Source organism: Myotis daubentonii, chromosome 6 (assembly GCF_963259705.1).
Source record: "Myotis daubentonii chromosome 6, mMyoDau2.1, whole genome shotgun sequence".
In the NCBI taxonomy this organism is placed as follows: domain Eukaryota; kingdom Metazoa; phylum Chordata; class Mammalia; order Chiroptera; family Vespertilionidae; genus Myotis; species Myotis daubentonii.
The window spans coordinates 21,015,970-21,029,277 of record NC_081845.1 but is presented as its reverse complement, the minus strand read 5'-3'; the positions used below and the strand labels follow the sequence as shown (position 1 = coordinate 21,029,277).

The following is a 13,308-nucleotide window of genomic DNA, read 5'->3' as shown; positions in this document are numbered from 1 at the left end:
TTTCTGTGTTAATCATCTGTGCTCAATACTTACATTAATAATCATAACGCAGACTAAAAGCGCAAATGAAAAAATTAGAATATAGATATCTAGATATATAGATATCTGTGGACAAAAAAGGGGCCACATACTAAACCTGACACACACAAGGGAGGCCAGTATGGCAGGCCCTACAGACTCAGACACCTAAAGTAACCATATAGGATGGTCTGAACATAAAATTCCAAACTAACAGCGAGTCATGTCGGATAGTCACGGTGGATAGTCACGTCTTAGGCCTGCAGTTTCCTGGACAAAGGTCAAACTTTACCTTAAGTGAGCCTGTCTATTGTCTTTTTGCATCTAAGACAGCCGTGGGCAAGGCCCGTTTGAAATGAATAAAACTAAAAAGAAAAAGACAGTACCCTTTTATGTAATGATGTTTACTATGAATTTATATTAGTTCACACAAACACTCCATCCATGCTTTTGTTCCGGCCCTCCCATCCAGTTTAAGAACCCATTGTGGCCCTCGAGTCAAAAAGTTTGCCCACCCCTGATCTAAGATAACATACCTTTGAACCCTCAGAGTAATCTTTTTCCAGACCCCTCAGGGCACAGCCACACTGAGTAAAGACCACAGAACCCCTCATTGTTTCCCACATACCATCTAAATGCTGTAAATGTTAATCAGTAACTATCCTGTACTCCCAACATAAAAAAAGTATGTGTAGCTGTTTTACTTTCTATCTCAGAGATTTCCCGCTTTGCTTTCTCCCACCTTCTTAATCTATCACCGATGGATTTCAAATAACCCTCCTTACATCTCTTCCTTTGATTCTGATGTACAAAATACGCTGCAAAACTGCCATCCTCCACTGCATTTTCTTAATCCATTGAGATTCTGCTTCCCAGAAAGTGTCATAAGTTTGGCTCAAATAAACTTATAAAAATCTTCAAAAATTTCTTACATCAACATATCAAATTTTTGGTTAAGAGATGACTCTAGGCACACTATAATTTTAAAAATCACAGGAAATTTTAAAAAATATATGGGAAAAAAAATCTGAAAATATCTGAAGCCAATAGGGCAAGGGGTTAATTGTCTTTTTAAAAAATATATATTTTTACTGATTTCAGAGAGGAAGAAAGAGGGAGAAAGAGATTGAAACATCAGTGATGAGAGAGAATCATTTGATTGGCTGCCTCCTGCACGCCCTCCACTGGGGAGGTAGGCCACAACCTGGACATGTGCCCTTGAATAGAATCAAGCCCGGGACCCTTCAATTCACAGGCTGACGCTCTATCCACTGAGCCAAACCAGCTAGGGCGATATAGATATTATTTTTAAATATGACTAAAAAAAGAATCTTTGCATTGGGAAAAAACATTTAAAAAAATAATGTTAAATAATCGATATTGGGATATTAAATTGGTGGAGTTTGAAAGAAGCTAAGTTGCTCTGAATTAGAAAAGGGTGAGATATAAAGAAGCCTATGGGAAAAATAATCTACAGAAATTGCCTATATTAGGGGGGATTTTAGAAACTGAGCTGGATAAGAGCAAGCAAAGGAAAATTCAGTGGCTAAACGTAGTGATTTGGGGTGAACTGAGCAGAGCTGTCTAATGGCAACACAGGTGAAGCATGCAATCAACTGTTAAGGCAGTCCCATGATCTCTTCTGTAAAATCCACATATTGCTTTTTTTAGTTTTTTAAAACGAGAGTAGGAATAGAAGGGGCCATGAAGTACATAGTTCTATTTAAAGGCTGGCCTAAAGTAATTACAGAGAAGACGTGGAAAACTAGCCAAAATCTGTATTCCACAAGAAGGATTTGAATTTGCCTTTTACAATGAACCTAAACAGAAAGGTTTGGTCCTCATCAGAACGTCAGTGGAAGACAACTCTGAAAACATGAAAGAAATTCTGAAACAAACAAACAAAAAATATTCCTTACAATCGATATGAAATATTTTAGAGCATTAAATTCAAATGACATGCTAGGTATCTTCTAAGGTAGTTAAAATCTTTGGAAGTAAAATGATGACTTCTTTGAAGATTTCTAGTGAGAATTCGGAAATACAATTGTGTCTCTTGAACATTTTTTAAAATGCTTTAATAAGCTGCAGTATTAAGATCCTTTCAGGGCATATCTTTCCATAGTTTTTTGTTGTTGCTTTTTCAAGCTGAAGTGTAGAGAAATTATCTTGGTTGAAGACCTTGAAATATTTAGAATCATGTATTTATCTTCTTTGAGTATTCTCATGTGAGGTTGTCTTGATGTCCACGATTTTATAAGAATCGTGCCTGGTTTGAAGTAGTAAATTTGGATCACAACAGATCAGCCTCCCTTGAAATACACTCAGGTTGCAGACAATGGGGGAAGTCTTGCTCCAGTTTTCTAAGAGTCTCCCTTTAGAGTGCATATTTTCCACGCGGAAACATGAGTGTGTATGAGCCTATCTCATCACATGCCTTCTCCCTGAGAGATGCTAGAGCATTTATGTATGAGTATTTGTTTCCCCTCAAAACATGTTTCCTTTAGGGAAGAAATCAAAGGATGAGTTTTCAGTCTTTGCAGGGCGCCTACAAAGGCTTTCTAAAGTGAACCTTTATGTGCTGGAACATTCTATTCCTAATTAAAGGCAGCAAACATGAAAATGCCTAGTGTAGAATGGTGTGGTCATATAAGCCTTCACTGGAGAAAATACTTTCTTCTTATTCATGAAATAAAATTAAACTGAAGTACACGTTAAATCAACATTTGAAGACTGTGTTATAATTATATTTAAGGCACAAAAGGAGAAAAACTATGTATACTAAAATCTTGACTGATACATATGCATACCAAATATGTTCAACAAAATTTTCAATGTAGTATTTCCAAACCACATATTTAGAAAAATATGTCCTCGAGAAAAACATATACAAATTAATCCTAAATATTTGCCAAAATAAGGCTAAAGAAATCAAAAGTAAAAATGCTAAAGAAGTGAAAATTAAGTAAATACTTTTCAAAAGGCACTCACCAATCACAATTGAAGACTCACAGTGATAATAACCATTACTTTGCTTTTTCTTCAGCATGGAGCAAAGATCAATGCGGTGTAGCATTTCTTCTCCAAATCTGTGACTGATAAATTTTTCATAGAATTTGGGGTCTATTTTTTTCACTCCCTTGAAATGACAAAACAAAATCACATCAATCAATCATTTCAGTCAGTTAGCCAGTGTGAACATATTTATATCACTTTCTTAGAATCTGACATTACATTTTGGTACACAGTACTAGCTTCAAGAATTTGAAAATGGATATCACAAAATTGTTGGAAAGCTGTTTTTAAAGTCTCCTGTCTAGGATGAGCTATATAAAAAAAAATCATTAAAGAGTGTTATGTTTAAATCTGGCAACATTCAAAACTTCATATATGTTAAGCTTCAGAAATAATAAAGTATATCAAGCTGAAATTTGAGATATGAAGAAAAGAGTAATTATCTCCAACAACAATGAAGAAATGAATTTTGAAAAGTGATATGGACCATAACATTTTATAGTGTACAACAGTTTTAATAAGATGGATGCACTTTTTAAACTCCTTATGTAAGGATCATATCAAAGACCGTTTAAGTTTATTTGAGTTGGGGGAGGGCATCAGTTTGAAGCACTTCCAAGTTCTTCTCTACCTGACCCTCCTTATTGGCTTTCATAGCAGAAAGAGGGCTGGTGAAAAATTATAGTGCGGTGCCCTTGATACCTCTGTAGTTTCCCCAGACAGATACTCTTCCCCTTACTATACAAATGGTCCTGCACCCAGTCTCAGTCCAAAACACAGTTTGTAAGATGAAGGTACAATACTATACAGGGCACGTTTACTGGCTGATCACGTATGAACTTTTCCTTTTCATTTATAATTTTTAAAATACTACCTTGGCAATATTTGTCAAGGGTTAAAAATTAGAAAATATGAAGAAACTAGAAAGAAAGAAGGAAAAATCATTCACAACCATATTTATATAAAACTAGAAGCCTGGTGCACAAATTCATGCACACTGAAAGGAAATTAATTAGAAGGTGGCCGACGGGGCAGGACTAGGTGAGATGGGCTGGATACGCCTTGGAGCCACCTTCCGTGATCCCTCACCGGCAGGCTGCACAGAAGGGTGTCTGTGGAATGAGCGGTGAGGGGGGGTCCCTCTGGCAGGTGGGGTCCCTCGGCCTGGCCTACAGGGATCGGGTCAAAATTGGCAGTCCCTCATCCCCTGAGGGGTCCCAGAGTTGGAGAGGGCACTCTGCAAAGTTGCTGTCGCTCAGCTGCTCCTGCATTGAGCATCTGCCCCCTGGTGGTCATTGTGCATCATAGCTACTGGCCAGTCAGCCAGTCAGCTGGTCGCTTAGGCTTTTATATATACAGATACATTATTAACACTGGAGTGTATATCTTTCAAGCCTTTTCTATACATATATATATATTGTTTCCAGAATATATTTATACAAATCTTACTACAAAACATACTTAGAATACATATTTGCTCTTTTTAGTCATAAAAATTAATTTTAAAAAATATAATAGATATAAAAACAAAAATTTTATGATTAAATCACCCAAAATGGATACTATAATTATATCATGTATTTTATTTTTCTCTGCAAAATAAAGTATTTATTATTTTTATAGGAATATGATTGTACCATGAAAACTATTTAATAACCAGCTATTTTGATATTTCTCCAAAGAGTCTCTCGTTCTCTCAAAGAGACAAATTCCCAGAACAGCCTACGAGGTCCTGCTGTGCCGTCTCTAAACCTCTCAGGCCTGGTCTCCGACTGCTCTGTCCTGTGTCTCCCCAGCCTCCCTGGCCTCCTTGCTCTTCCATGAACATGCCAGGCACAAGCCCACCTCAAAGCCTATGTACTGCCTGTTCCCTCTTCCTGGAATGTTCTTCTCCCAGATAACCTCAGGGACCATCTCCCAACTCCTTTAATTCCTTGCTTAGAAGAGCCTCACCTGACCATCCATTTAACTTGTACTTCCAAATCCTCTCTACCCGTCTCTCTTTATATAGATTTATGTATATTTTCCCACAGCATTTACCATCTATGTTACCATTACATAACATACTATGATTATACCCTAAAAACTATTTAAATGACTTTATTATGCTTATTTTTCATTGTCTGTCATTCTGTGTCCCTCCCCATTAGAATGTAAGCTCCACATAGAAAAGAATTTTTGTCTGAGTTTCAGTCACTGAAATATCCCCAGTGCCTAGAACAGGGCTTGACCTGGAAATGTGCTCAATAAACAATTGTCACAAACGCAAAGGAGGATTGTTGACAATATCAAATTCTATTCATTTCGGGTTCAATAAGAATGAAAGGGAGTGGATTCCTTTTGCTTTGGTGAATAGAGCCACAGCAGACCATTGTGCTGAGGAGCAGTCAGAATACATGAGTTCAACTCCAGGCTCTGCCATTTTTCAGCCCTGTGGCTTCCCTTCAGTTTTCTCAACTGTAAAATGAGGTTAACATCAGTACCTACCTCAAAGTGTTATATGGACTAAATAAGTGAATTTATGAACGTGCTTATACCAGTGAAATATAGTAAATGTCAGTGCGTGTGTGTTGCGGGACGGTGGGAAATGTGAGAGGCAGGGGGTTCAGACCCTTAGACCAGACAGAAGACAAGTGACAACTTAGCAGAAAAAGAAGAACCTTCAGATACCGATGCCGCAGCATTGACTAGCCACTGTAATCTCCATTTGAGTTTTGTATCATTTTTTAAGGTAAGAAATAAGGGAAACATTCCTCTTCTAACCTACTGGGTGAATTAATTTAGTTTTAGCAAAAAGGAAGTAGCAACTATTTTGCAAGAATTGTTCACAGATAACTCCCAACATGAACCTTAAGGTGTTAATTTTTACTAGCGAGTACAATGGAATTAATTATTTAACTCAATTTACAGAGAGCGCTGTGGTTCAAAGAGGCATGAGTCCTAGGAGACACTGAAATTACAAGCACTTATCAGAAAACATCTTCAATAATAAAGTATACAGAAACAGATAACCTGCTTTATCTCATGTATAATATTAATATGCTCTTTATTCTCCAGGGAGTTTTTTGTTTGGCAATATATTAAGGTTTATTTTCAGGCTCTTTGTCCCATGTCAATATATTTCTTTTCTAGTAAAATCTATCTGAATTAGTCTCGCCATCCAGCTGTAGCAGGTGGTATTTCTCTTTCATAATAAAAGAAAGGACTAGCATTCTAAGAATATAAATGAGTGCATCAAAATTGGATGTCATTTAGAATAAGGGTAAGAAGTCTCCTATTTTCTGAATAGATCGTTGGGTTGCCAAAATAGTCCCCAAAACATCACCCTGCAAGGTTATATTTTAAAACTCAAAAGGTGGGTGATGGCAGGTTTTCAGCCCCCAAATTATCCTCTGCTTCCCTTCTTCATAGGCCAGACCCTTTTCAAGGCACCTGTCATTTAAAGATCGATTGAGGTGCATGTTAGAACTCAAAGAAAATCACAAAAATGGTTAAAGGTAGGAAAATTTGACTTACACAAAGGCTAAGAGAGTCAGGGTTATTTCGAATGTAGAGAAACAATATGTAGGGTATTTTCAATGAAACCGTACTAAGAGTGCTTCAACCCTGGAATTCTGAAGATGCTTATTGAATGAATGCCTGGTAGTCTGTTTGAAAATTATTTTGCCTTGGACCTAACATGGACAAGATATGTTTTTCACACTTATAATTGTACCCAATGTAACTGACATATCAATTATACAACATAACATTAAAAGAGAAAATTGGAAGTTAAATACAGGATATTAGACTTTGAAACAATAAACTAGTGGTAAGAAACATCAAACAAAAATGCTTTTCAAGACTTTCTTAATTAATCATTAGAAATGACTGAAGTTTTATTTCTCTTTAGCCTAGTTTTAGTCACAGTTTAGGGAAAATTATCAGTGATATTCAAAGCAGTTGATAACCTTTGATACAATGTACCATGAAGCCCCAAGGAACCTCACTGTTGATGATAACTTGGCACCCGAACAGCCAATACAGGAAAAATGCCATTGAGAGCATGATGAGTATTTTTAGAATCATCTAATGGCTGCATCTGACAAGTAATGGAAATCATTCGCTCAGAAAGCACTCACCGTATCATTTATGCTTCGCTAAATGATGTGTATAATTTAATATGTACAAAAGAGGGCTCAGACTTATATTACTCTGCAACCAACTCTATTTTCAATATAGGAAGTAAAGCACCATGAAACATGAAAATTCACATTAGTTAACAATCTGAATGTAAAAATAATTCATTTAAGGTTCTGAAAGATAAACTACCATTATTCATCTTTAATTTCGATGAGCAAGTTATTGTGATCACAGGAATGATGACATGTCAGTGTGATTAAGAAGGTTAAGACTTTTTATATAATAGAAGGTAATTTCTTATAGTGACTTTATAATAATCACAGCTTCCATGATGAAAATACAATCAGGCTGCATATCAGACAAAGCAATTATGAGTCCCACTGATGGTAAGCTCGGCATGCCTAAAGCTCCACTGTGTTTTCCAGTAGGTTGCCCCTGTCATGCAGGGACTAAAAAAGAAATGTGTGCATTTCCTGTGATGATGTCTTCAAACCAAAATTCAGAAGGTAAATTAAGAGCCAAACCAAACTGCCTTGTCATTTGGGGCATCAGCTAGCTAAAGAGGAATGGTCATTTTTTTACACTTGTTTTCATGAGTGGAAAAAGGTTACCTATATTGGTTAAAAACTAAAATCATTTTAAATGATCACTGCTCCTAATGAAAACTTATGTTTTAGTGATTCAAAGTTATGATAAGATTATATATTGGCATGGGGCTTCTCTGAAGCAAATCTTACTTTACAATTCTTTTTTTTTTTTTTTTTAACAACTGAAATTTATTTTCTCACAGTTCAGGAGGCTAGACGTCTGCAACCAAGGTGCCAGCCAGTTTGCTTTCTCCAGAGGCCTCTCTCTTTGCCACCTTCTTGCTGAGTGCTCACATGGCCTTTCCCTCGTGTCTTTTCCACTTCTCATTGATACCAGACATGTTGGATGAGGACACTGCCCTTATGACTTCATTTAACCTTAATTACAACTGTAAAGACCCTGACTCCAAAAAAGTAACATTGCAGGTTTTAACCTATGGATTTGGTTGGGGGAGGCACACAATTCAGTCCATAACATGCAGTCATATACCCTTCAGGAATGGGTGATTGTAACACATTCACAATGCTCTATGCCCTCTCTCTCTCTCTCTCTCTCTCTCTCTCTCTCTCTCTCTCTCTCTGCTGCCTGGGATTTCTCTCCCTGGTCCACTGTTAGTTAAGAGGCTCTTCTACAGGCTTTTGATTTACTTGCTCCAGATTTTTTCAGAGAGAATGACTGTTTCTCTGATTCCAGCTCCTAGGAGAGAACACCTAAAGGTCTAGCTCTACTCTGATGTCCATCCATGATTTAACGAACGATAGGAAAGGGATTGGGACCAGGGTGATAGAGACACTTTTTATCAACTGTGGGCAAGAGCCCAGCAATCAGCTGTAGTGGGAGGGACCCTGCAGCCCCTTGCAGGGCCTGGAGTTAACCTCCTTCACCTGCTGGGCCCTGAGAGGTCTAGGACAGGGGCACTCAGGGGCTCAGTGCAGTGGCTGCTAACCATCAGGTACAGATTTTCAATTATTTTAACCACTAACGCAACTGTCCTGGTAGCAGCTGAATATCTATCCTGGATGACATGACCGTGTACTTCAGAAGTAGCTCCTATCAGCATACCCTCGTTAGGGAGGGGAGCAGTTAAAAGGGTTGTTGTGAACTAGGCAGCCATTCTCAACGTGCCTACCACCCTAGGATGTTTCTGTAACAAACACTGTCTGTAACATTCCTCTAAGTCATCCCCTTTGTCTCTTGAATAGGGACATATACTTTGTCTCAGAGACAATGAGAGAATTTCCTCTCGCTCACTTGCAGGTGTTTGCCAATTCCCTCCTGGCTCTGGGGAACAAAGCAAGGGCTAGATTACTGGTTTATTATAAAAGGATATTCAGGGATAGCTTCCACTTCCTCTTCAGGCACACAGCTCCCCCGCCACACACACACACACACACACACACACACACACACGCTCTCTGGGTTCACCAACCAAGCTGTTCCTTTACATGTTTTAATGACCCTTCATCTTTTGGCGTAACTACATTTTTGCTATTACCTGCACTGCTTCATTCCTATCTTCCTCCTGATTCGGACCCCCTGACTGCCTCCCTGTCAGCTGCAGTCCCCTCAGCCTCCCAGTAGGGATAACAGAGGCCCTTACCACCGAGGCTCAGTTCCTACCACACCTGCTCCTGACAGGGATGGTAAGAGGTGTCTTCACCACACCAGCCAATGGGCCCACATAGCGGGATGATTTCAGATCAGTGTCCGGCACCGCCCATGAGGGCTGCCTTGCAGTTTTCCCATCTCTCCTTCTCGCCGTTCTGGGCCAGCTTATGGGGCTGGGGTCTGCCTGGCCCCTGGTCCACCATGCCCATTTCCATCTGGCCCTGACACTCTATCTAGTGCTTGTCAGTAAGTTTAGAGATTAAAAAAAAAAAAGTAAGGAGTGATGAAAATTGACAAGACAATAGTACTTTGGCTTTAACCCAATCTGGAAAAAATAAATAAGGCTTTCAGTCACCTGTATAACAACAATAATAGAAAATATGTAACATTTACAATGAACAGACACTACTCTAAGGACTTTTATTAACTACATAATTTAATCACAATAATCCTATGAGACTGGTACCATTATGTCCCCCAGAAATTGAAGGAGAGAGAAATTAGGTCACTTACCAAAGGACACACAATGAGTAAGAGGTAGAGTTTGGATTCCGATTCAGAATAAGTAGAGAACACAGATAAATTGACAAGATTAAAATGACAGTATTCAAGCTTTTCATTATTTACTTTAAAATATTAGAATTCTAAGAAAATTAATCATATTTAAGATATAATCACATACATTATCATATTTCTAAAACTCATTAAAAAAATTACTTTGGGAGCTGTCATTAATATTAATAAATCAAGTGATAATTACATGTTCATGGTAAATGAATTTAATAGAGGAAGATGAGAATTAATTCATAGATGCTACTTAAACATAGAAAAAATTATCCAAATAATCCATCCTATAAAAAGATCTCTTATACTTCTAATCCTATATAACAAAAGCCTAATATGCTAAGTGTCCAGTCAACCGGTTATCTGTTCAACCAATCAAAGTATAATATGCTAATGATATGCTAAGGCCACTCAACCACTCACTATGATATGCACTGACCACCAGGGGGCAGACATTCCGACCAGTAGATTAGCTTGCTACTGGGGTCCAGCTGATCAGGACTGAGAAATGGCCCAGACACGCCCTGGAGCCCTCCTGAAGTCCCTCCCCAGCTGGCCAACCTCCCGTGTCCCTCCCTGACCCCGATCGTGCACCAGTGGGGTCCCTTGGTCTGGCCTGCGCCCTCTCGCAATCTGGGACCCCTCGGGAAATGTTGAAGAGTTGGTTTCATCCCGATCCCACAGGCCAGGCTGAGGTACCCCATTGTTGCACAAATTCATGCACTGGGCCTCTAGTACACAAATAATGAAGTAAAATACTGGCAGAGACTCTCCATGCTTTCTAAACCAGCTGTTTCCATCTTCTTAGTCTCTCTATTTTCAACTTGCTTTCAGCCCTACTGCCTTGTTTGTGCTTGAAGTTTTGGGGAAAGAAAAAGTGGAAACTCTTTATCCTAGCATCATATCTAACATTTACAATATTACATCTTTCAGAAAATAATAGGTAGAAATGTAAGGAGGAAGGGCATACTATAAGAATAGGACCACTCTTGTTAATGATTGTTCACCTTACTAACTATAGATAAGAGGTTTTCTTACAGACCCTGGGAAACCGGAGGATGTATTGCAAAGAGAAATTAGGGCTATAAACAGATAATAGATGCCTCAGAGCCCAGATGGGTCTGTTACTCAGAAAAGAAAATGCATTGTGAGAACAGACAGAGGACAGGAGACGCTGTGATTTGGTTGCTGTGCCTGGACCCTGATCCCCTCCAGAAGGGGTAGAACTGTTTTTAACATCATAGAAAATTAACTACCTTGTTATCAGACTTCAAGGTCTTAGAAGGAGACACACAGACCCTGGACCCTGCAGTGCTTATCCTGCCCACCTCCCTTTGCATGTATCCTTTCTTCCTCATCCATATATACCATAATCAGCTGTATAGCAGGGGAGGTTAAAGCAGAATTTACAGGGTGACCTGCTGCTCTCCCATAATGCCAGCATTATTGGAATAAACACTCATATATGATTCAGCCTTGTCTCTGCTTCATTTGGCTCAAGTAGTGACGGGCAGCCCGGACCTGTTCTGTGTCCGGTTTCAGAAGCATGTTTTAAACCTACTGTTGACACCTCCTTCTACCTATACTCACAGGCTGAGAGGAGCTGGTGCTCCTTGATGGCATCAAGTGGAAAGGAAAGCAGAGGGCAGGTGATATGCAACTTCTACTAGCCAGACCACCTCACAAAAGCCACCAACCAACGGCGCTGTCTTGCTTCCTGGACCTGGAGCTTTTTTCCATCAAACAGAACCGAGGAAGAACATGGCTTCGGCTCAAAAACATTTAGCTCATTTATACTGACTAACAACATGTGAACCAGAGAGATAAGAGGTCGATGGTACCCAAGAAGTCCTCCAGGCTGCAAGCTCACTGAACACTACACCTTCATTTACAGCACAAGCTGTTCCCATAGACGCTCATTGTCTACCTAGCAAAACTCTTCTCAATCCCCTGTCAAGCCTTCTCAGGTGCAGCATGGCAGATCACATGCTGTTTGGCTATGTAAGCTATTATGTTTGCATGTGGCTTTTCTCATCACGATGAGATGAAAGAGGAGTCTCCTAACAAGGCATCCCAGAATGCTTTCATAGAGCTCAATCTCAACTGGGCTCTCAACTCCCCTTGATCAAACTCCAGCTGTATTCTTGGCTCACCACAGTCTTGTGGTCACTCAAATGTAAACAAGCTGCAGCCTACTCCTCCCTATCACATCTGCTTTCCTAATATTTTGTTCTTTGGAACAAATAATGACATATTCTCCTAAACTCACCAACTTAACATTTAATTGTGTAAACTAAAGAATATGTGTTCTATAAACACAAAATATCCCCCACCTCAAAATTCCTCACCAAATATGATCTATACACTTACAACTTCATATATATACTAGAAGCCCGTTGCAGGAGGATTCCTGCAAGAATAGGGCTTCCTCAGGCCAACCACGCCACCAAGCCCCTCCGCCCAGGGCCACAGACGAGGGTCCCGCCTGCCCAGGGCTGCACACAGGGGTCCCAGCTGGGGGTGGGGCTTAGGCAGCCTGTTCGCACCACCAAGCCCCTCCGCCCAGGGCTGCAGACAGGGGACCCGCCCGCCCAGGGCCACACACAGGGGTCCCGGCAGGGGGCAGGGCTTAGGCGGCACACGGGGTCCCTGATGGTGGCTCGTGCTGGCCCACCCTGCCTGCAGTATGCAAATTAGCCGTTATCTTTGTTGGAAGTTACTTTGCATATCACACTGATTAGCCAATGGGGTGTAGCAAAGGTACGGTCAATTACCATGTTTGTCTATTATTAGATAGGATACACACACACACATATATAAATATACACACACATATTTATTGATGTCAGAGAGGGAGAGAGAGATAGAAACATCAATGATGAGTGAGACACATCAATTGGTTGCCTCCTGCATGCACCCTGACTAGGGCCAGGGATGGAGCCTGCAACCTAGGTATGTGCCCTTGACTGGAATCAAACCTGGGACCCTTCAGTCCATAGGTTGATGCTCTATCCACTGAGCGAAACCGGCTAGGGCTATACTCACAACTTTTTTAAGTATAAAAAACAGCTACTTTAAAAAAAATTATCTTTATTGTTGAAAGTATTACAGATGTCCTATTTTTCCCCATTGGCCCCCCCTCCATTCCACACTCACCCCCCACCAGGCCTTCACCACACTATTGTCTGTGTCCATGGGTTATGCAAATATGCATATAAATTATTTGGTTAATCTCTTTCCACCCTACACCCCCCACCTTCCCTCTGAGATTTGTCAGTCTATTCCATGCTTCTATGTCTCTGGATCTTATACACTTACAACTTAATCGAAGATGTTTTCCTCCTTCGATGCAGTAGCTTCCCTCTTAAACCAATATTTCCCAACATTAAGAAA

General features: G+C 39.9%; 1 protein-coding gene across 6 annotated transcripts in view; it reads right to left on the bottom strand.

The window, feature by feature from the left end:
* Positions 1 to 13,308, bottom strand: part of AKAP7 (A-kinase anchoring protein 7) — a 108,048-nt gene that overhangs the window by 44,338 nt on the left and 50,402 nt on the right. For all 6 annotated transcript variants that reach the window (XR_009453400.1, XM_059700330.1, XM_059700336.1 and 3 more), the window contains one exon: positions 3,010 to 3,157. Coding sequence is in view for 5 of the 6 variants with exons in the window: in XM_059700330.1 (XP_059556313.1) it covers positions 3,010 to 3,157 (148 nt within the window). In the remaining variant the exon portion in view is untranslated. The remainder of the gene's footprint in view (positions 1 to 3,009; positions 3,158 to 13,308) is intronic.